Here is a 23591-nt window from a genome sequence, read left to right on the forward strand (position 1 = left end):
GAGCCCCAGCCGAGGCAGCGTGTTGTTTCCATAAGCAAGGCACTTAACCACACAGTGCTCTGCGACGACACTGGTGCCAAGCTGTATGGGTGTCGTGGAGAGGGGAGACTTGCAGCATGGGCAACTGCCAGTCTTCCATACAACCTTGCCCAGGCCTGCACCCTGGGGAGTGAAGACTTTCCAGGCGCAGATCCATGGTCTCGCAAGACTAACAGATGCCTTTACATTAATACATTAGATATAATAGGTTCTTAAACAGGCACATGGATGGAAGAAGAATGGAGGACTATGTGGGGGGTAAGGTTAGATAGGCTAAAAGGTTGATACAACATTGTGGGCTAAAGAGATAGCACAGTACTGAACTGTTCTATGTTCGTTTCTGATGTGGAGATGTATTAACTGAGTTGCTGCTGTCCTTGGATGGTGCGTACAAAGTCAAGCATTTGCCAGCAGGGGTCAGGCGTGATAAACTCTCGCAGAGCTGCACTACGCTGAACGTGAGTGCATGACAACTTAACTGAAATAGCCTAAAGTAGGAACAAAGATAACTTATCCTTGCTTGTCTCGCTTTGTAAACACCAGCAGGATTCCTTTAATTCTACAAGAAATCCAGCCTGCAAAATGTTAATTGTGAACTGAATAGATCTTTCATTTTGGCCACTGCCCATCTTACAAGGTTGTAATGTGGAGTCTCTTACACAACCAAAGTGCAGTGACATGGAATCTACAGCTAATCCTGGTCAAAGGGCATTTCTGTTCCTAACAAAGCTCTCACCATGCTTGATTTAACAAGATCACAATATCCTTTTGTTTCTTTCTTTAGCTTGCACTGAGTTGCCTTGCTGTTCCAAGGACTTTCGTCTGGCCTCTTATTACAAAGTCACATGTAATAACTTGTGAATCAATTGTAGTTTGATACTTGAAGAGAAACTTGTAGATTGGAAAGTATTTTATGAACCCTCAGCTCTAAGTCAAAAGAAAACAGTAAACAGGGGGTCATTTGATATATAATAGGCTCAGTTAGACAGACGTGTAGAAAAGGTTGATCAAAATCTTTCAGACCTACTTTAGTATTGTTCTTTGTGCTCAGCCCTTTGATAAACTTTGTAATGTTTTCCAGCAGTCGGTCTGTGGAACTCCCCTGTAACGAAGAGGAAATTTAGTAATTGCTTAAGGCAAGAAATGAACACATTAACCATTAAATAACAGTAACCAACCATAAGAAATTTTGGAATCAATAATATCAAAAAAGGATTTAGGAATAAAAATTAGTACTACCTGAAATAAATAAAGAAACTTAGGTAGAACTATCATCTTAATAGCATTGATTTGGCCAACTAATGTTAAGGACATCGGAGACCATTCAGTTAATAATTGTTTAATATGATCAATTAAAGGTAAGAAATTAGCCTTGAATAGGTCCTCATCTTTCTTAGTAATTTTAACCCCTAAATACATGAAGTATTCTATAGCCAATCTAAATGGAAAACTTCTGTAAATTAAAGTTTGCGTATTTAATGGGAATAACTCACTCTTATCAAAATTTAATTTATAACCAGAAAAGCTACTAAATTGAGAAAGTAATGATATTACTGAAGGAAGGGATTTCTCTGGATTAGAAATATATAATAACAAGTCATCTGCATATAGTGATACCTTATGTGTTTCATTGTCCCAAATAATGCCAAATATATTTGGTGAATCTCGAAAAGCAATTGCCAAGGGTTCTAAAGCAATGTCAAATAGTAAAGGACTTAAAGGACACCCCTGCCTAGTACCACGAAAAAGCCTTACAAAGGGAGATCTCTGACTATTTGTAACTACAAAGGCCAAAGGTATATGATATATCAATTTAATCCAGGATATAAACTTTGGACTAAAATTAAATTTCTCAAGTGTATTAAACAAATATTTCCATTCAATTCTGTCAAATGCCTTCTCAGCATCCAATGAAATAATACATTCTGGAATTTTATGTGAGGAAGTATAAATAATATTCAATAATCTCCTAACATTAAAGTATAAGTAATGATTTTTTATAAATCCTGTCTGATCTTCTGAAACAATTTTGGGCAACATGTTTTCCAATCTAATTGCCATTATTTTAGAAAGAATTTAAAATCTAGATTCAACAAAGATATTGGTCTGTATGAAGCACATGCAGTAGGGTCTTTATCTTTTTTAAGAAGTAGGGAAGTGGATGCTTCATAAAGGGATTGTGGTAGTTTACCTATCAATAAGGCATCTTTAAAAGTTCTACTTAACCAAGGAGAGAGTAAATCGGAAAAACATTTAAAAAATTCTATTGTAAATCCATCCGTACCAGGGGCTTTACCGGAGTTCATTAAAGAAATTGCTTTCTGTAGTTCTTCCTCCGTAATCAGTGTATCTAATAGTAAACATTCATCAGATGATAGTTTGGGGATATTCAATTTTCCTAAGAATTCATGCATTGTAGTAGTATCGTCAGGGAATTCTGACTGATATAAAGAGGTATTGAATTCTTGAAAGGATTTATCAACTTCATCATGGTCAACCGTAAAATTGCCATCCTGTTTACAAACTTTAATAATCTGACGTTTAACTGAAACAGTTTTCAATTGATTGGCCAATAATTTCCCCAATTTATCACCATGTATATAAAATTGAGATTTAGTTTTAAGTAACTGGTTTTCAATGGGAGATGTTAATAACAAACTATGTTGCATCTGAAGTTCAACTCTCTTTTTATAAAGCTCCAAATTGGGAGTAACTGAATATTCTTTATCAATTTCTTTAATCTTAACAACCAATATACACATTTCATTATTGGTTGGCTTTTTTAATCCAGCAGAGTATGAAATAATTTGTCCACGAATATATGCTTTAAAAGTTTCCCATAATGTCCCACTGGAAATTCCTTCAGTAGAGTTAGTTGAAAAGAAAAAAAACAATCAGTTCTTTAATGAAACTAACAAACTTTAAGTCTTGAAGTAAGGTCGAGTTGCACCGCCATTGTCTAGTTCTAAAACTTACATCAGCTAATTTAATTAATAAATTCAGAGGTGCATGATCAGAAATAGCAATTGCATCATAGTCACAAGCAATGACAGATGGTACTAATTGGGAGTCAATAAAAAAGTAATCAATTCTAGAATAATTGTGATATACATGAGAGAAAAAAAAGAGAACTTTATCATTAGGATATAAAAGCCACCAAGTGTCTGACATTCCAGAGTCCACTAAAAAGAATTAATAAAAAATGCAGATTTATTTGGTAAGATTTGTTTAACTGAAGACCTATCCATCAAAGGATTCAAACAGCAATTAAAGTCTCCACCCATTATCAACTTATATTCATTTAAGTTAGGGAATAATGCAAATAATTTCTTTAAAAATTCAGGATAATCGACATTTGGAGCATAAATATTAACCATAACAACTTTTTGATTATAAAGTAAACCAGTAATTAACAAAAATCTACCAGTTGGGTCTGAAATTGTCTCATAATGAACAAATGAAATTGAAGAATCAGCAAATATAGAAACACCTTTCACCTTTGCGGATGAATTAGAATGAAACTGCATGTCCCTCCAAAACCTAAAAAAAGTTTACTGTCCTCCTTCCTCACATGAGTCTCCTGTGCAAAAATAATCTTAAGCTTTCAGTCTATGAAATATTTAAAAAAAATTTTTCCATTTAATCAGATGGTTCAAACCATTAGTATTCCATGAAACAAAATTAATAGTCTTATACATTTTCAATGAGTAAATCATATCATGTGTAAAGAGTTAATCCTACTGCAGGGAAACTCATGTTCCAAAAAAAAAAAAAGGAAAACAGGTCAGAAGAGGAACCAGAAGTCACGACAGTCAGACGTATTTGTAGTTTCAGGTCAGCCCAGAGAGAACAGAAAGAAAAAAGAAGACACCCCTCCCCAACCCCACAAGACCCAGAAACTAGCCAATAGACAGCTAGAAAGAAAACTACCCCAGACTCTACCCCCATCTCTCTAGTGACAAAGTTCCAAAATTTAAAAAATTTAAAGCATCCACCATTTTACTAAGCGTTTTTAAAGAATCACCAAAAGTCAATTTCAAAAAAGGGAAAAGCGTTAATAGATTATTTATGTTTCACAAATTCAAAAAAGGGCAATCAGTCCATTAGAACTCAAGTCAAACATAATTATTTTAAATAGTCGCAAGAGGAAAAAAATCAATAAAAAATGGCTTTATCATAAAGATATAACGAATACCCTTAATTCAGAACCGAATATACCTTTTACTAAAGCTAGGAGAAAAAAATATTCAAACAATAAAAGTCCAGATCTATAATTTTTTTTTAAACTTAAACCAAGTGTATGTTAATACATAAGAATAAACAAAGTTAATCTTTAATCTGTAGGAGACTGCCATGTTTTAAATTTACACCAGCCTGAAGTAGACTAAACAAAGTAAAAACATATACGTAGAACACACTAAAACAGACCATGGGCCTTTTTAAACTTTTTAAAAAAATATTTCAGAAAGCCATTTTAAAAAACAAGAAATAATTATCTTAAAAATATGGCAAATACTTATAATTCGAAACAGGATACACATTTTACCAAAACATAAGTAAAAAAAAAAAATAAGGTCTACTATTAAACTGTAGACTGCAGCAAATTACCATTTTAGTTTAAACTATTGAAGGTAGTTTTTAATCTTCGAAACCGTTAGACTGTAACAAACTGGCAACTTTATTCACTAGGCAAATAAAATCTATCATTAAACTATGGAAAACTGTCATTTTGATGTAAGCTGTCGAAGACAATTTTTAAACCACATAACCGTTAGACTATATTGAAACTGTCGAACTTGCATTTAGATCCTCGAAAAACTTTTAAGCCTGTTTGACTGAAGTGAACCATTTGAGGAATCCATCAGATAAGATCATTCTGAGGTGAGTAGGGAATAATAAAGCAGGTCTGAATTTAGCATGATACAGATCACTCATCACCAATTTAAACACCGATCTTTGACGCATTACTTTGGGACTATAACCTTCTACCAATTGAAAGTTGTGATTTCCATAAGCCATAATTCTTTTCTGACGGGCAAGTCGAACTAACTGTTCCTTAATCTGTACATAATGAAATCATAATACAATATGCCTTGGCTTGAGATCCGACGCCAGCTTCGTTCTCAGGACTCAATGCGCACGATCCAAAATTGGTGGCTTTGAGAACATTTCCGAGCCAAACACCTTCCTTAAAAATGGAGAGAAAAATTCAGTGGGGTCGTCTCCTTTTTCAATATCTTCAGGCAGGCCAACTATTCTAATATTTTGTCTGTGACTTTGACCTTCCAGATCAATCATCTTAATTTTCTGTTGCTCCAATGCTTGAATAGCCCAATACAGTTTCCTTCCCAGAGTCTGGACTCTGCCTTCTATCTTCTTGTCGGCTTCCTCAAGTTCAAAAACACATCCCTGTAACTCCTTGGTCTTCCATTTAAATGTTTCCATTGCATTACTAATCATCCTTAACGTCACATTCATGGCGTCGACTTTCTCTTCCAATTTTGAATCTCTCTGCTCAATTTTCTCACTCAATAATTTTGAAATTTTCTCTTCCAGTTTCAAATTTTTTTGGTCGATTTTTTCATCCAGTAATTTCGATATTGCATCCAAGGTAAGCTCCCTCTTTCCACTGCTTTCAGCTAGAGTCTTTTGTCCTCTGGTATTCATTTTCACTAAATAAGGATCAAATTTCAAGCATATGAAAATGTTATATGCTTTAGTATAAGTAAGTAATAGAAGAGTGGTAAAACGTAAAGTTTAGGAGCAAGCTTCAACTCAACTCGCTCCATCCGGCGTCACCTACAGAGGCCCCAGTTTCTCCCATTTGTTTACGTAGGACTCCAGAACTACTTTTATTTTAATTCATGAAAGCCTTTACTGTTCTCTTTCATCTGGCACTGCCACCTGTCCCCTTCAGTCTATCACAGACACTCTATCACTCCTTCACCTGGTGTATGTTGTATTTCTTGCTTTCCCAGTTCTGATTAGAAGTTATCATTCAAAGGTTTCATTTCCAGCGTCCGCAGTAATTTTCTTTCTCGACACAAGCAGCAACTGATCTCTGCCTCTCTGTTGCCTGCACTACATGAAATAGGAACATGTTCTCAAACCACCGTGCCAGCAGCCCTCCTTTTCATTGTCATAAGAACCACTCTGAGGAGCAGTTGTCCCGAGGCTCATGAACATGACTTTCACTAACAGAATTGCAGGAAGACCAGTTAAGAAAAAGGATGAGGCTTAAAGCAGTTCCATACCTTTGTGATACTGAGTCGTGTCCTGATCTCAGTGACGGACATATTAACTTCATTCAGCGAAGGTAAAATCTGAGAACTTCGTGCTCCAAAGGAGAATCCTCCATACCTACAATAGATCAAGGATGTCTTTTTCTTGATTCTACTCACTCTTACATACATCCTCTTTAAACACATATGAACAGATTTCAGTTTTACAGCTTGCAGATTCATAAAGATATACGTAAAATAAAAACAATACAAGGGACTGAAATGAAACAAAATTGAAAGTTCCAAGATAAAAAAAAAGCAGAACTGGCTACTTCTATGGTGAAAGGACAGTTATTGTAATGGTACCGTTTGAGATTAACCATTTGCTTGATTTTTCGCTCTTCCAGATAGACAGGCTTGCTGTAGGTCATTTTTCTAGTTACGGATATTCTTAGGAAGTAATAGTTAACCACATTTAAACTCAGTGTAATTTACTCAGTTGCTTTCCTCAAAGGAAAAGGTGGATTTATGAAACTTAGCCAAGATTTTACAGGTCATTTCCAAGTTATGAACTCCCAATTTATAGACACCCCCTACATACATTGAACTTCTGTAATATTACTAAGTTCAAAAGTCCAGTGTACATATGCTCATTTCTACAATGGGCTGAACTAGTTTCTCCTCTCTCTTTGTCTCTTCCTCCCGCCCCCCAGTATTTTACTTAATTTTTCTTTCTTATCAATCTTACGTGGTTTTGATGCCATTCATTACAGTGTATGATTTTGTCTATTTTCTAATATATGGTTTACAGACTTCTGCAAAAGCAGGAACTTTTCATTACCTGGAGACAGCCTGCACTTTCATACATGTTAGAAAGCACTGAAATAATCTAACATCAATGAATTTCACGCTATAGACCAAAGAATTTTAAAGATGGTAGAGATTCCTTTTGGCAAACAGTGTAACATTTGGATAATCAAAGCATGCATGCCAACCTTTCCCCCACCCCCCGTTGGCTATACACTGGACACAGTAACCTACCTGAACTCGTTCACCCACTTCTTGGTCTTCAAACTGAAAACATGAACAAGTTTAAGTTACTTACAGAGCACCAGAATAAATAAATGGCTTAAAATGCATAGTTGAATAAATCAGAGTATGTTTAATTGCATGATTAACAGCAATGTCACTTTGTACCTCTTACTAAGGATTTGGGGATAGGTCTTCACAAGGTAGTCAGAGATATTCCTGCCCGTTAGGTTCTGAAGTATGTCTCCAGTATTCCGATGCATCTGTTTAGAAAAGGAAACCCAGTGTTGTCAATACAAATGATGCTCTACAATCTTTTGATCAAGTCCCTGTAGCTGGACAACTACAATAGGCCAGTGTCTATATTTCAATGTGTATTCTGATGCTATAACTTATGATTTCTGGTGGGCTACATATTGTGCAAGACGAGGGTACATCAAGGGCCTGGGAAAGTTCAAAGTAAATTTAGTTCAAACTAACTTATCAAACTAGGAATATGGTACCATATAGTGCCCTGAGATTAATTTTCCTGCAGGCATTTACAGGAAAGAAAGCAATCCAATAGAACTTATGAAAGCCTATGCATAACCAGACAAAGACTGTCAAAGAACTGATGTGCAAAAAGAGACAAACTGTGCAAAAAAAAATACTGAGAAGATGAGTTGTAAAGAGTGAGTGTGTAGGTCATAGAATCTGGTTCAGGAGCCTGATGGTTGAAGGGTAATAACTGCTCCTGAATCTGATGGTGTCAGCCCTAAGGCTTCTATATCTCCTGCCTGATGATAGTATTGAGAAGGGGGCATGGCCTGGATGAGTTTCAGTTTCAATATCTGACAACGGTTCAGGAAAGCAAAGAAGAGCTGCTGGAGGCAGTTTCTGTGGAAGCAGTTAGATGGAAGGCATTTCAGATCGAGACCCTGTACGTGGAGGGTCTCAACCTGAAACACTGACTGTCTATCTCCGCCCATAGATGCAGCCTGGCCTGCTGATTTCCTCCAGAATGGATGGTGGGGTCTTTGATAAAGGATGTTGTTTTCTTGTGGCAACAGTTCATGTACTGTAAATATATTCAATGGCGGGGAGGGTTTTGCCTGTGGTGGAGTGCGCTGTGTCCTTTTCCTGGGCATTGGTGTTTCCATACCAGGGAATGATACAACCAGTTAGGAAATTCTCTACTGTGAATCTATAGTTGTAGAAGTTTTTGGTGACATGCTGAACCTATGCAAACTTCTAGGACTGGCTCGTGGACCTCTAGCTTCTTCTGCCTGGAGTCAACGATCTTCTCTTAGGTTTTGCTGACGTTGAGCGAGAGGTTGCTGTTGTGGCAGCACTCTACCGGATTTTCAATCTCCCTCCTATATGCCAATTTGTCAGCATCTTTGATTCAACCTTCAACAGTGATGTCATTAGAACACTTAGAGATGGCATTGGTGCTGCACAAGTATAGTATAAAGTTAGTAGAGCAGGGGCTAAGCACACAGCCCGATGGTGCACCTGTGTTGATGATGAGTGTAGAGGAGATGTTATTGCCAATTCCTACTGACTGGGGTCTGCCAGTGAGGAAATCTAGGATCCAGTTACAGAGAGGTACCAAAGCCCAGGTCTTGGAGCTTAGTGATGAGTTTTGTGGGAATGATAGAATTGAATGTTCAGGTGTAGTAAATGAAGAGCATCCTGATGTATGCATCTTCATTGCCCATGTTTTCCAGAGCTGAGTAAAGAGTCAATGAAATAGCATCTGGCGTTGACCTGTTGTGATGGTAGGCAAATTGTAGTGAATCCAGGTTACTCCTCGGGGAAGAACTGATTCTGCTGCATGATCAACCTCTCAAAGCACTTAATGTGTGGATGTAAATGCTACTGGGTAATAGTCATTGAAGCAGGTTACCATGTTCTTCTTCAGCACTGGTATTGATGCCTGCCTGAAGCAGGTAAGTACCTCAGACTACTGGAGTGACAGGTAGAAGACATCCATGAACATTCCAGATGATTAGCACAGGTCTTCAATACTGGACCAGGTACTTTCCATGGATTCACTTGCCTGAAGAATGCTCTCATATTGGCCTCAGAGACTGAGATCACAGGGCCATCAGGGGTTGTAAGGGTTCGTGAAGGTGGCTCCATGTCCTGTCAGTCAAAGGGAGTACAAAAGGCATTGAGCTCATCTGGGAGCAAAACCTTGTTGCCATTCATGTTCCTTGGTTTTGCTTTGCAGGAAATGATGACATTCAAGTCTTGCTGCAGTAATCATGCATCTGTCTGTAATTCTGGTTTTGTCCATAGTTGCTGCATTGCATGTGAGATGGCATTCTGAAGGTCATACCTGGACCTCTTGTATTTTCCTGGATTATTAATCTCAAATGTTTGCCCTTGCAGATTTTAGATCTCTTTGTTCTCCAGGGTTTCTGGTTGGAGAAGACTGAATAATTTTGTGGGGATACACTCATCCCCGCATGTCATTATAAAGTCCATGACAACTGCGGTGGATCATTCAGGTCCTCTGAGAAATTCTCGAACATGGCACAGACCACCGACTCAAAGCAGTCCCACAGTTACCCCACTGCCTCCCATGACCACCTCTTTGTTGCAACAACACACACAAACTACTGGAGGGTACTTAGCAGGTCAGGCAGATCTTTGAAAATGAACGAACAGTTGACGTTTCAGGTCAAGACCCTTCATTAGGCTTGATAAGGAAGGGGGGAAATGCCAGAATAGAAATGGGGGGGGGAGAAGGACAAGTGAGAACATGATAGGTGAAACCAGGTGGGTGGAGAAAGAGGAATCTGATGTAAGAGAGTGGACCACATCTTTGCTGTCCTTATCTCTTGGGCCTTGCTGTTTAGCCTCTGTCTACATGCAGGTAGGAGAAGTCAGCCAGATGGTTGGACTTGCCAAAATGTGGTCAAGGAATGGAACAGGAGGAATTCTTGAAGGTGATGTTGCAGTAGTTGAGGGTGTTGGGTTCTTAGGTGCTGCAGGTAGTTAGTAGATTTCTTCAAGCTAACCTGATTGAAGTGTCCAGCAAGGACATGAAAGTCATCAGGGTGTTTCTTTTTAGTTAATCATCCCACTCAATATCTTGAGTGCTAGCTGGAAATCTGCCTTTGGTGGTATATAAAATGCAGTCAGGATCACAGCAGAGAACTCTCACAGTAAATAAAACAGTTGGCACCTAATCTTCAGATGCTTCAGGTTGGGAGAACAAGAGTGAGACAAAACCACAATGTCTGACTACCACGATGAGATTATCATGAAGCAGATGCTACTGCCTCTCCTTTCCTGATGCTACTGTCCAGTCCATCTGATGGATTAGGAACCTCTCAGGCTGGAGCGTTGAGTTCAGAGTGTGTGGGTGAGCCATGTCTCAGTGAAACAGGGATTGCAGCAATCCCTCATTTCTCTCAGATACAGGAATCACAGCAAATTGCAGTGACAGCAGTTTAGAAAATCTACCACAGTTCCAGTAGTTTTTCTGTGAATTTCCCCTCCCCAAAACATCACTGAACACCACCAATGCCAATTTCTCCCACAATGATAGCCGCAATGCTGGAAGTCAGGCCAAAATTTCTGGAAACAAATGTTAGTAACTGCAGTTGTGACATGGATCATATCATATAAAAGGGCATAAAGTGATAAGGGACTTCGAGATTTACTTGAAGTGAAAAAATTGCCAAGCTAGAAGGGAAGGGTGTGGAGGCAGAATTAGATAATTAATTCACAGAAATGTCAGAAACACAACAAACCAGATGGCAAGCTTTAAATCTAAAGAGGAAACCCTAGAGATTTATGAAGTTTGTCCAGATTGGAAATTTCAACTATGAGAAAAAATTGGATAACTTAAGGCTTTCTTTGAAACAAAGCAAGACTTAATTGAGGTGTAAAATTATGAGAACATAGATAAATGCAAAGGACTTATTTTCTTTAGCTGGTAAGTCAAAAACCAAGTGATCCAATTAGTAATTGACAGAAGGATTGTAGGAGAGATGAAAATTTAGTTGCCTTCAGACGCTGGAATCCTTGCTTGAAGGAAGTGGAAGCAGAAATTCTCAACACATTTACAAAGTGTTTGGACATGTACCAGGCTTTCGAGGCTATAGACCAGGAGCTGGAAAAGTTGGTGGCTAGTTATTTTTAGCACAAATGCGCCATATATCTTTCTTCTGTGTTGCAAATTATCTATAATTCTATTAAATGAAGCAGTAGGACAAGTAAAACTAAGTGCCTAAATTTAAGAAAGCACCCTGTTAAGAAAAAGATATAGGCTATTGAACGTTTTCTTTAAAAAGTTCATTATTTAGAATATACAAACGTATTTAAATGATTACAAAATATAACTGAGAAGCCAACCCGTCAAAATTAATCGTTCACCAATTGTGGCAAGTCCTCCACTAAAAGGAAGTTTTCATTTTACGAAATAAAATTTAGAAAACACAAGAGAAAAACAAGGCAATTGGAAATGGTGTGTAAACATGATTTGAGTGCAAACGCTATATTTTTAATGGATTGTAGTTTAATAGACACAGCTGGGACTTTCAGACATTTAGATGGTACCCATGCACATGTGGAGGTTGCATCTGTGCAATTAGATCCGCTGTAGTAAACGAAGAGCATCTTGACCTATGAATCTTCATTGTCCAGGTTTTCAGAGCTGAGTAAAGAGCCAATGAAATAGCATCTGCTGCTGACATGCTGTAGGCAAATCGTAGCGAATCCAGGTCAAGTAGATCTGAGAAAAATTGCTCAGTCTAGCTTCTGTTTACAATCCTGCAAAAAATACCTAATAAGATCATAAAGCATGGCAGTGCCCATTTACCTTTTCATGTATTTGGCTCTGCATTTCTGGTAAATGAGAGATAAACCTCACAACAAGCTAGAAATTATAATAACATTCAATGAACCTGGCCATTGTTGTGCTTTCAAAACCACCAGCACAAAAAAAAATGAAAAACACAAATTATCTACACATATTCATCATACCTAATCTATTCCACTCACCTCTGCAGGTGGAAGCCCTCCTGCTCCTTGTCGACATTCAGGCAACATCCTCTTACTCTCCTCTGAGCTACACTCGCACGTTGGAGATGGGTTCTGCATCGTCCAGTTACCATTGAGAAAAATGTTCATAACTGATCCAGGGATAAGGGGAGTTATCCATTCAGTACTGCCTTGTGAGCAATGTTCGTCTCTTAGGGGGAAGAGGGGAATGAGGTATGAAATTTTAAAAAAGCAGTTAATACAAAGTTCAATGTTAGTCAGACCAGTAATGCATACACTCTTGTCACCACTTTAGAGGAGATGTGTAAATGCACTGGAGAGAGAGTACACAGGATTTGTGAGGATGTTGCCAGGGCTGGGAAGATGCAAGTATGAGGACAGACCGAACTAGCTAAATTTCTGACTAAGGAAGATATTTAACATAACTGTGAAGATTTTTGAGGCGCCAACATAAGGAGCAAAGGATGCTTTCTTAATACAGAGAGAGAGATCAAAAAGAAAGGGGTTGAGATTTAAAGTATTTGATGGAAGGATGAGAGGAGGGAAGAGGATTTTATTTTTCACAGAGATATTGGTACAGATCTTGAACTTGTCACCTGCTATTCATTTATTGAGCTAATTAATAAGTCCTATGTACTTCCACCACTGCAACCTAGTTTAATTTATCCCTTCTTCAGTTCATTCAGTCCTGATGAAGGGTCTTGGCATGAAACAGTGACTGTTTACTCTTTTCCACAGATGCTGCCTGGCCTTCTGAGTTCCTCCAGCATTTTGTGTGTTACTTGGATTTCCAGCATTTGCAGATTCTCTCTTGTCAGTTCATTTAATCCTGCAGCTCTCATCTTATGTCTTTATTGTTATTAGACTTGATTATTGCAACATTTCCCTCTTATGTTCCATCCTCAGAACTAAAAGACATTAAATGCTGTCTCTCTTTCCTAAATCGCAACACATCCTATTCACCAATCACCTCTGGACCTCTGTACTACTTTTGTTTTCAGATCTCTCCTCTGCTTTTGTCCGACAGTCCTCCAGGACATCACTTATATACCTTTATCTCACTTTTTCCTCCTTTAAGATATTCCTTAACACCTCTTTGACCGAACTTGCTATCTGCATAAATATCTCTTTTTGTTTTACAAAGCTCATTCAAAATTCAGAATGGCTTATTGTGCCAAAGATAAACACAAACTCAAATTGCATCTTTCAGAAGCAGTTAACTATATTATACTTGTATACGGATTTTAAATTCTCGTTTCACTTAATGTAGAGGAGCTTTAGATCACTGATATGGTTGGGGTCTGATTTAGAACCATCAGCCAATTACATAACATTACTAAGAAAAGTCAATTCCAAACCTCACTAAATGCAAATAGGATATATCAGCAAATAAGAATTCAAGCAGTAAGTCCTTTGGTTTCATGGACTGTATAACTCAATGCTCAATAGGTATAAATTATTGTCAATGCACTTGTATTTAGCACATTCATGTTTATTGTAATGTACTGATTTTTGAGTTTGCTTTACAGCCCCACGCATAAAAATATAACTGTGGGACTACCAAACTGACATCCAATTAATTCACTGTTCTCATCTTTTGAGTGTTACGTGATGCACTCAGATTGCATAAAGCACTTCATGTATAAACTACCAGGGCAAAATGGGTCTGAAGATTTGTTTAACATGCTTATTATAAATGGGCTATCATCTACAAAATGCACCAAAATAAAGCTGACTAGATAACAAAAACAAACTATCAACAAATATTTCTATTGTTTGGAAGGAACACGTAGGAAGGAGATGAATAGGTGCAACCATTGCATGTTGTTTGAAGGATAGGGTAACTTTACTACAATACTCACAAATTCAAATCATCTGCCATACATGTAGTACCAAATCCAGGGTCACTGAGGAGTGCACTGATCAACGCACGAGTACTGGAATCCTCTGGTATATCATCACTGAAAGAGTTGAAAGCTAAATTAGACAAACAATGTTCACACTGGAGCCAATAAGTTGGTTCATAATCAGCAACTCTAAAGTTCGTTAGCAGTTGATCCAGGTCAATTTGGCACTGCTGCCTGATCCAAAACTCAACAGGTAGGTAGGGCGAAACCCAGCAAAAATTACTGTCACCATCTTCTGTTTACCTGAGAAATGAAAGCTCAATGAGAGAACTTCTTTAAAGTGTTATTGACCTACACAATCCAACATCTGTGTTGGTCTATAACAAACTGCCTGACCTCTTTCAGAATGGCTGTGAGGCACAGAGACTGGCCTTCCCATTCTTAGCTTCTGGAGGGAGAAAGAGGAAGAGCAAGGCCATCACACTTCCTGCTCCACTTGTGATGTGTTCACACACTAATGGTAAGACTAGATTGGAGCTCATTGTCCTGGTGCTAAAATTCAAAGTACAATATAATATAAAGTTTCAATAGTCACCCAGCCAGATTCATCCATCCATCCAGAGACTAAAGGTTCTTTCATCCAAATGAAGCAAGAATTTTCCCAGTGGCCTCCCCTATTTAGATGACTAGTTCTTGATATTACATGAAGAACATCCTGATGTCACCTTGAAACAACAAGCTTCACATACTGAGAATGGAAACATCAAAGAGATCCTGTAAGCATGCTGGATGATACGGACTCATACCCAAGCAAATAATGGCATGCTCAGAGGGAAGAAACTAGAATTAACTTTTTATCTACAATAATTTGTTTTTATTCCTTAAGTGGGATTAGTGTAGATAGGCATAATAATCGACATAGACGAGGTGCATTCGCATACTAACAGACAATGTGACTCTAGCATTTTAAAAAAAATCCTGAATTAGGAATTAGAAACTAGTCAGAGCAGTTTAAAATTAAATTATCAATCATGTTGTACTGAACAAGCAAAGGTGAAGGTACATGCATATCCCAGAGGCTTTCTTAGTACGTTTAGAGCTTTTGGTGTGTGTATGTAAGGTTTCCCTCAAGGAATTAAATGGATGTTATGGATTCCATGACTGAAATCACTTACACCACTTATAGTAGGAATGTACTTGGTTGGTTCAACGTCATGATAGCTATATTTGGTTGGCAGAGTGCAGAATAATCTGCACTCCAGAAACTTAGCCCCAAATGTAAATCACTATTCAAGAAATTCTCCTGGTATCCTCAAACATTCTGTACTTTAGGATCACCATCAAAATTATAGTTTATTCCTTTCAATGTTGCTGACAAGATCAATTCATTCATTGAGTCGGGAGGAGAAGATGGCAGCGCGATGCAGCGCGTGCAGCCTCTCCGGTGAAATGATATCGTATTTGTTAAATGGGGCACCGTGCACAATTCTGATTTGATGGAGACAGCCGTGAGAAGCACAGAGGAACATCTGGAGAAACTTCTGAAATGCACGGTTTGCTGCCGCTGCTACTGTGCGATTGAGAATCTCCGGAGGGAAGGCCCCAAATCCTCGGCTTTGCCTGCTGCTGGTGACCGGGGTTGGGGTCGAAGCGCTCGGCAGAGATGGCGCTCGGTGCTCGGTGTTGGAGGGCTGGTCGGAGGCTCGAAGTTTTTGGACGACTCAGAGTCAGACTGTGGTCGGGCATGGCAGGGACAGTTTTCTTCCTTCTCCCATCTGCATGAAATGTGGGACTTTCGAGAGACTTTGAACTTTTTTTTAACTGTGCCCATGCCCTGTTCTTCATCAAGTTACAGTATTGCTTGCACTGTTGTAACTATATGTTATAATTATGTGGTTTTTGTCAGTTTTTCAGTCTTGGTCTGTCCTGTGTTTCTGTGATATCACACCGGAGGAATATTGTATCATTTCTTAATGCATGCATTACTAAATGACAATAAAAGAGGACTGCGTGTCCTCATAATCTAATGTAATAATCTAATTCTTTATTAAGTTTTCATATTTGGGTGTAGCTGAACCAATTTCTTGAACTACAGGAGTCCTGTTGGGAAAGATCCTTTCACAGTACTGCTGGGTAGGGTATTCCAACATCTCAACACAGCTGTGAAGAAGGACCAACGCTATATTTTCAACTCAGGACGGTGCGATTGGAGGGGAACCTGTAGATGGTGACACCAGCTGCCCTTTTCCCACTTAGAGGAAGAGTCACAGGTTTTAGCTGTTCTGTCAGAGTAGACACAGCGAGTAATAGTGGTGCATTTTGTAGATGGTACACATTGAAGTCACTGTGTGCTTGTGGTGGACAAAATTAATCTTCAGAATGATGGATTGGATGCCAAACAGGATGTTTAGTCCTGAGTGCTGTTGAGAGTTGTTGTGGCTTGACTCATCCAGACAAATGGAGAATAGTCTATTCTATAACACATCCGACTTATGCCACATAGATAGCAAAGTCAAAGAAGTGTTAGGAATTGCATACTCGGTGATAGCAATGGCATTAAGTATCTGGGGCAGGTGTTTAATTTCTGTCTTGTTGGAGGTGGTTAATGCCTAGCACTACGTTGGCATGAATGTTACTTGCCACTTATCAGCTTATTCCTGAATGTTGACTGGGTCTTTCTGTATGCAGGCATGAGCTGTTTCCTTTGCTGAGGAGCTGAGAATGGATTTACATATTCAATGAGAAGCAAACATCTCCAGTACTAACCTTATGAAAGAAGAAAGGTCATGTACATAATTTTTTTTACAGCATTTAAAAAGCATGTAGCATGCACTTTGTTAATTTCTAAGGAGAAACTAGATGACTAATAATGCAACTTGTTCTTGTAATTTCTTTCTGTGAAATAGCACAACAAAGTTTGTTAACCATCATTCATCATTTCATACTCTGGAGAGACATATACAAGTTGGGTACCTAATGAAAGTGTATTGTTCTCCGTACATCCAGGGAGTCAGCTCTAATGATGGATATTTCCCAAATGGAGGCACAATAAGACTGAAGAGTAGAGCAACAAAGACAAACATTGCAGGCAGCACAATCTGGAAAAGATACAAGATAAAGAAGTTGGTTCATTTAGATTTCTATCAAAGGACCATACCTCATGCAAGCTTAAATTGGATAATCAGTTTATATAGCATTGGCATGCTTTATTGCATAAATTAATGATATACTTAAATATACCAGAATAATTTAAATAGGGACCCACCAACTCAAGTTATTTGAAGTTGCAAGCTTCACCGACATACCCTAATGGGAAAATCTCTACCTCTGTTTTAACTGGCTCTTGGCAAATTCAGTCCAAAAGAATGGGATTGAAGGCAGAGGTGCAGTTCAAGACCTTTAACATGATTAGCACAGAATGAACCTAAGTAGGTACTACAAAGGTTAGATGTGATGTCATGTTCATTTTGTACGGTGAACACTGATTCCAATTACCAGGGCATTTGGTGTGAGGTTAATGATTATTGTACAGAAGAAAATTGATTGTAATCAAGTTGAAACCAATAAAAGTAATTTTGGAATCATCAGACTAGAAGTGAGACAGAAATTGATGAATGAAAAATAAAATTGAGGATGGTTGTGTTATTGGCCATGCCATTTGATGTTTGGATCCAGATCCCAGCAACTAAAGGCTAGTTGAGAGACTTTAATAAGGCTCTGGTCCTAAGCCAACAGACAAACAACTCAGCCTTAATTTGTGGATATGGCCACATTTTAGAAATTCATCTGAAAAGTTTGCAAGTATAACATCGAACAAAATTGCATTGGTGAGTTGGTGTGTGTTACCCATTGACTGCTCAAGTCCATTAACAGACAACATCCAGGTGAGAGTCAACTATGTAAGCGTATTATAAGAAATCATAGCAAGAGAAAATCAAATAAACTGCTGGTATTGGAAACTGGAAATGGAACAGGGAATGATAGAAATCCTCAATAATTCAGACAGCATCTGTAGAAGGAGAAAATAAACAGTTCAGGTCTGGGATCCTTGGTCAGAACTGAGAAAGAGTGAAACAAGATTAACACATTAACACTTTCTCTGTGGATGCTGCCCAACCCGAGTTTTTTGAGTGATTGTTGTTTCATTTCATTGTAAGAGAAAGATGGTTATGAAGCCATTCCCCGATAAACTTTAGTTGTTTTTGAGGAAGCGGGAGGGGGATGAATATAGAAAAATACACATCTTGCTTCCACAAATAGTAGAACTTTGACTTGCCTGAGCGAAGAGTCCCCTGTGGCTTCGTCTGGCATAGAGAAATCGTTTGATGAACAGAGAGTGGAACTGCTGTCTGGTGAGCTCCCAACCACGCAACTGGTATGAGCCTCTGCCGTCCGCACAATGCATGAAGTCTGTTTCTTTGGATTCTGAACAAAAGTTTAAAGGAAGCTCTTTTATTAAAGAATGATGGAAACTCAGAATTTTTAGCTTAATGAGCTGAAATGTGCTATGAAATGCCAAACTGCCATCACTTCTCTGTGGAATATCAAATGCTGCCAGCTGCTGCTTGCAGGAACATTTTTTACAGTGCTCTGATATTAGATTCTTCAGAGTCCTACAGAAAAACACAAGCTTACACTAGCTCTTATAGCATTAGTGCTGGGGTATCCACCTAAAGAATCTGCAGCAGCTTGGACCTGGTGCAGGAAAAATGAATTCATTCATAGACAACAGACAATAGGTGCAGGAGTAGGCCATTTGGCCCTTCGAGCCAGCACCACCGTTCACTGTGATCATGGCTGATCATCCACAATCAGTACCCCGTTCCTGCCTTCTTCCCATATCCCTTGACTCTGCTATCATTAAGTGCTGTATCTAACTCTTTCTTGAAAGCATCCAGAGAATTGGCCTCCACTGCCTTCTGAGGCAGAGCATTCCACAGATCCACAACTCTCTGGGTGAAAAAGTTTTTCCTCAACTCCGTTCTAAATAGCCTACCCCTTATTCTCAAATTGTGGCCTCTGGTTCTGGACTCCCCCAATATCGGGAACATGTTTCCTGCCTCTAGCATGTCCAATCCCTTAATAATCTTATATGTTTCAATCAGATCCCCTCTCATTTTTCTAAATTCCAGTGTATACAATCCCAGTTGCTCCAATCTTACAACATTTGACAGTCCCGCCATCCGGGGAATTAACTCCGCGAACCTCCGATGCACTCCCTCAATAGCAAGAATGTCCTTCCTCAAATTTGGAGACCAAAACTGTACTCAATACTCCAGATTTGGTCTCACCAGGGCCCTGTACAACTGCAGAAGGACCTCTTTGCTCCTATACTCAATTCCCCTTGTTATGAAGGCCAACATGCCATTAGTTTTTTCTTCACTGCCTGCTGTACCTGCATGCTTACTTTCAGTGACTGATGAACAAGGACACCAAGATCTTGTTGTACTTCCACTTTTCCTAACTTGACACCATTCAAATAGTAATCTGCCTTCCTGTTCTTTCCACCAAGGTGGATAACCTCACATTTATCCACATTAAACTGCATCTGCCATGTATCTGTCCACTCACCCAACCTGTCCCAAGTCATCCTGAATTATCTCAACATCCTCCACACATTTCACACTGCCACCCAGCTTTGTCATCTGCAAATTTGCTAATGTTACTTTTAATCCCTTCATCTAAATCATTAACGTATATTGTAAATAGCTGCGGTCCCAGCACCGAGCCTTGCAGTACCCCACTAGTCTGCCATTCTGAAAGGGACCCGTTAATCCCTACTCTTTGTTTCCTGTCTGCCAATCAATTTTCTATCCATGTCAGTACCCTACCCCCAATACCGTGTGCTCTAATTTTGCCCACTAATCTCCTATGTGGGACCATATCAATGGAAAATAATGACTGCAAGTTAGCTGGAAAGTATTAGCTTTTAATTCAAGTTAATTATTTAAAAATATTTTAAATTTTAATTATTAAATTGTTTCATTGACTTTTAAAAATTCTTGACTGCTTCTGAGAAGTTAGAAACACAGAAGCATTCAAAGTATTGGAGAGAATATCAGCTAAGCTTATTGTGGCTTAGTCAAGTCAAGTCAAATTTATTTATAAAGCACATTTAAAAACAACCCATGTTGACCAAAGTTCTGTACAATCCATAGCAGGTAGCTAAACTCACAAATACAAGAAAGACAGATATAAACAACAAGGCACACAGCTTATAGGCACCAAATAAACAACACATGAGCCTAAGCACAAGCCAAAAATCAGCCACATCAGGAAGATTCAAACGCTAGTGAGTAAAGGTAAGTTTTGAGCCTGGACTTAAAAGAGTCAATGGAGGGGGCAGATCTGATAGGGAGGGGAATGCTGTTCCACAATCTAGGGGCTACAACAGCAAAGGCATGGTCACCCCTGAACTTAAATTTAGATCATGGGACAGCCAGGAGCCCAAGTCAGCCGACCTGAGGGACCTGGAAGTAGAATAAGGTCTGTGATATAGGAGGGGGCCAACCCATTTAAGGCTTTAAAAACAAACAGGAGAACCTTAAGATCAATTCTAAACCATACTGGCAGCCAGTGGAGAGAGGCCAGGATAGAAGTAATATGGTCCCTCTTCCAGGCATCTGTCAGGAGCCTGGCTGCGGTGTTTTGGACCAGTTGCAGGCGGGACAGGGATGACCGACTAATCCCAGTAAACAGGGAGTTGGAGTGACTATCAAAGCTCTAATGACTGGGATGATGAAATGTTTTCTGAGTTGGGGTTGTCCCAGTCTGTCTTATCATGACAGAGGTGGATGTGGTTTGATTTCAACAATTAACAGAGATATGGATAGACACTTGGATGGGAGGGGTGCCGGGGGGCATGCCTATGGTCCACATGCAGGTCAATTGGATTAGGCAGATTACTAGTTCAGCACAGAGCAGATGGTGTCATGGACCTGCTTCTGTGCTGTAGTGATCTATGACTCCGTAACATCACATTGCACAAAGCTCACAGACTTTGCTCTTTAGGATTGGAACGTTCCACGCAGTAAGTCAATATGGGTAGATTGGGCAAAGGGAAATACCCATTTGCTATGAAGGATGGTAGTGAGCCAACGGCACTCACCACTGGCCGATGTGGTATCACAAACAAGTTCTGCCTAACCACTTCATAAAATTACCGCAGCATGGGAACGCAAGTCATTGGCTGAATGAAAATAGAAGTTAATTTAACATAGTCATAGTCATATTTTATTGATCCTGGGGAAAATTGGTTTTCATTACAATTGCACCATAAATAATAAAAGAACCATAAATAGTTAAATAGTGATATGTAAATTATGCCAGTAAATTATGAAATAAGTCCAGGACCAGCCTATTGGCTCAGGGCGTCTGACCCTCCAAGGGAGGAGTTGATGACCACAGGCAGGAATGATTTCCTATGACGCTCTGTGCTGCATCTCGGTGGAATGAGTCTCTGGCAGAATGTACTCCTGTGCCCACCCAGTACATTATGTAGTGGATGGGAGACATTGACCAAGATGGCATGCAACTTAGACAGCATCCTCTTTTCAGACACCACCGTGAGAGAGTCCAGTTCCATCCCTACAACATCACTGGCCTTACAAATGAGATTGTTGATTCTATTTGTGTCTGCTACCCTCAGCCTGCTGCCCCAGCACACAACAGCAAACATGATAGCACTGGCCACCACAGACTCGTAGAACATCCTCAGCATCGTCCAGCAGATGTTAAAGGACCTCAGTCTCCTCAGGAAACAGAGACGGCTCTGACCCTTCTTGTAGACAGCCTCAGTGTTCTTAGACCAGTCCAGTTTATTGTCAATTTGTATCCCCAGGTATTGGTAATCCTCCACCATGTCCACACTGACCCCCTGGATGAAAACAGGGGTCACCCGTACCTTAGCTCTCCTCAGGTCTACCACCAGCTCCTTAGTCTTTTTCACATTAAGCTGCAGATAATTCTGTTCACACCATGTGACAAAGTTTCCTACCGTAGACCTGTACTCAGCTCATCTCCCTTGCTGATGCATCCAACTATGGCAGAATATGGCAGAACAAAATATTTAATAATATCTTTCTTATATTTAATAGTAAGCTTTCTTACGTTGCTTTAACATCTAAAATGTCACCCGGTGAGGCTCAGAAATTCTCTGATGCTTTGTTACTGGCTAACTTCAAGTGTTTCCTGCTGAGGTTGCACTCAGAAGTATCAATGTTAAACTTGCTGGTGATAATGATAACTCAACTCTGTAAAATAACTCCTGCAGCGCTCAGTTCTGGTGCTCTTTGCCCCCCCCCCCCACCCCCCAGGTACGAGGTATTATCTGGTATCTTCACAAGGCAGCTGCCCTGTAGAAGGCACTACAGGGACATCAATAATGCAAAGCCTTAAAATTTGAAATATGAAGAGAAAATACTTGAAATACTCAGCAGATTAGGCAGCGATGGTGGAGCAAGAAACAGAAATAAGTCTCTAGTTCAAAGACCTTTCCCCAGACTATTTTAAATAAAAGGTGATAGGTGAAAAGTTAACTTTGTTCTTCTTCCTACAGATACTAGCTGACCTGCTGAGAATTCCCAGTGTTTTCTGGTTTTAGTTATCGATTTTTAGACCTGTTTCATACAGCAAGATTAATAAGGACAAAACCAGTATTTTTTGCTTCCTTTAAACCAAAGAGTGGTGAGCTTTTTGATCTGAGTCTCACAGAGATCAGCCGGATTAAACTTGATATGCACTCAGCTGTACTGCCAATACTTAAAATGCCATTCTTCGAGTAAACATTTGAACATGATTTAACCATTGGGCAAATAGAAAATGTTCATGGTCAAAGTACCTTCTCTTCCATGTTTTGCAAATGTCCCTATAAGGCTAACTGCCATTAAAATTATATCTGTTTTATTTAAATCGTACCTTTTGTTCGTACTTTCCTTCTTACTGGCATTTGGGAAGCATTAGAAATAGAGAGACAATGTGTTCAATATAAAACATTCAGAAAATAATTCTAATTTAGAAAAACTATATTTTCTCCAAATTTCTTCATATTTGTAGAACAAGATAGATAAATTTAAATTTAGTAATATTTTAATTGTAAATTCATATGTGGTACCTGGAGTTGATGGGAGAAAACAACAAGTAATTTATATTCCTTTTTATTGGGATATTTATTAAGCCAGTGTTTTAGTTTGTGTTTCTGAAGGCATACCTCCTGTTCCTTGGTTGCAATTTTGTTTTATATAATATCCCTGAGAAGCTGATTGCATCACTGTTCTGCCCTTGCCTAAATGATCATGGATAAGCTTAGGTGCTAGGAAGCTACTCAGCAATGAGAAATTTGAACTGCCAATCCAAAGGCACACATTAAATTTTCAAGAGAATCACTGGACAGTGACTAGGTTTAACACCATGGGCTGAATCCCCCCCAATTCTTAACCCTAGCTCATGAGCTCACATT

General features: G+C 39.0%; 1 protein-coding gene across 1 annotated transcript in view; it reads right to left on the reverse strand.

Annotated features, from left to right (window-relative positions):
• Positions 1-23591, reverse strand: part of LOC140188391 (phospholipid-transporting ATPase ABCA1-like) — a 210820-nt gene that overhangs the window by 42113 nt on the left and 145116 nt on the right. The window contains exons 28-35 of the mRNA XM_072244622.1: positions 18411-18559; positions 17108-17232; positions 14150-14248; positions 12288-12477; positions 7458-7552; positions 7302-7334; positions 6294-6399; positions 1067-1141 (exon numbers count right to left, since the gene is read on the reverse strand). Of these exons, the coding sequence (XP_072100723.1) occupies positions 1067-1141; positions 6294-6399; positions 7302-7334; positions 7458-7552; positions 12288-12477; positions 14150-14248; positions 17108-17232; positions 18411-18559 (872 nt within the window). The remainder of the gene's footprint in view (positions 1-1066; positions 1142-6293; positions 6400-7301; positions 7335-7457; positions 7553-12287; positions 12478-14149; positions 14249-17107; positions 17233-18410; positions 18560-23591) is intronic.

This window comes from Mobula birostris, chromosome 26 (assembly GCF_030028105.1).
Source record: "Mobula birostris isolate sMobBir1 chromosome 26, sMobBir1.hap1, whole genome shotgun sequence".
Taxonomy (NCBI): domain Eukaryota; kingdom Metazoa; phylum Chordata; class Chondrichthyes; order Myliobatiformes; family Myliobatidae; genus Mobula; species Mobula birostris.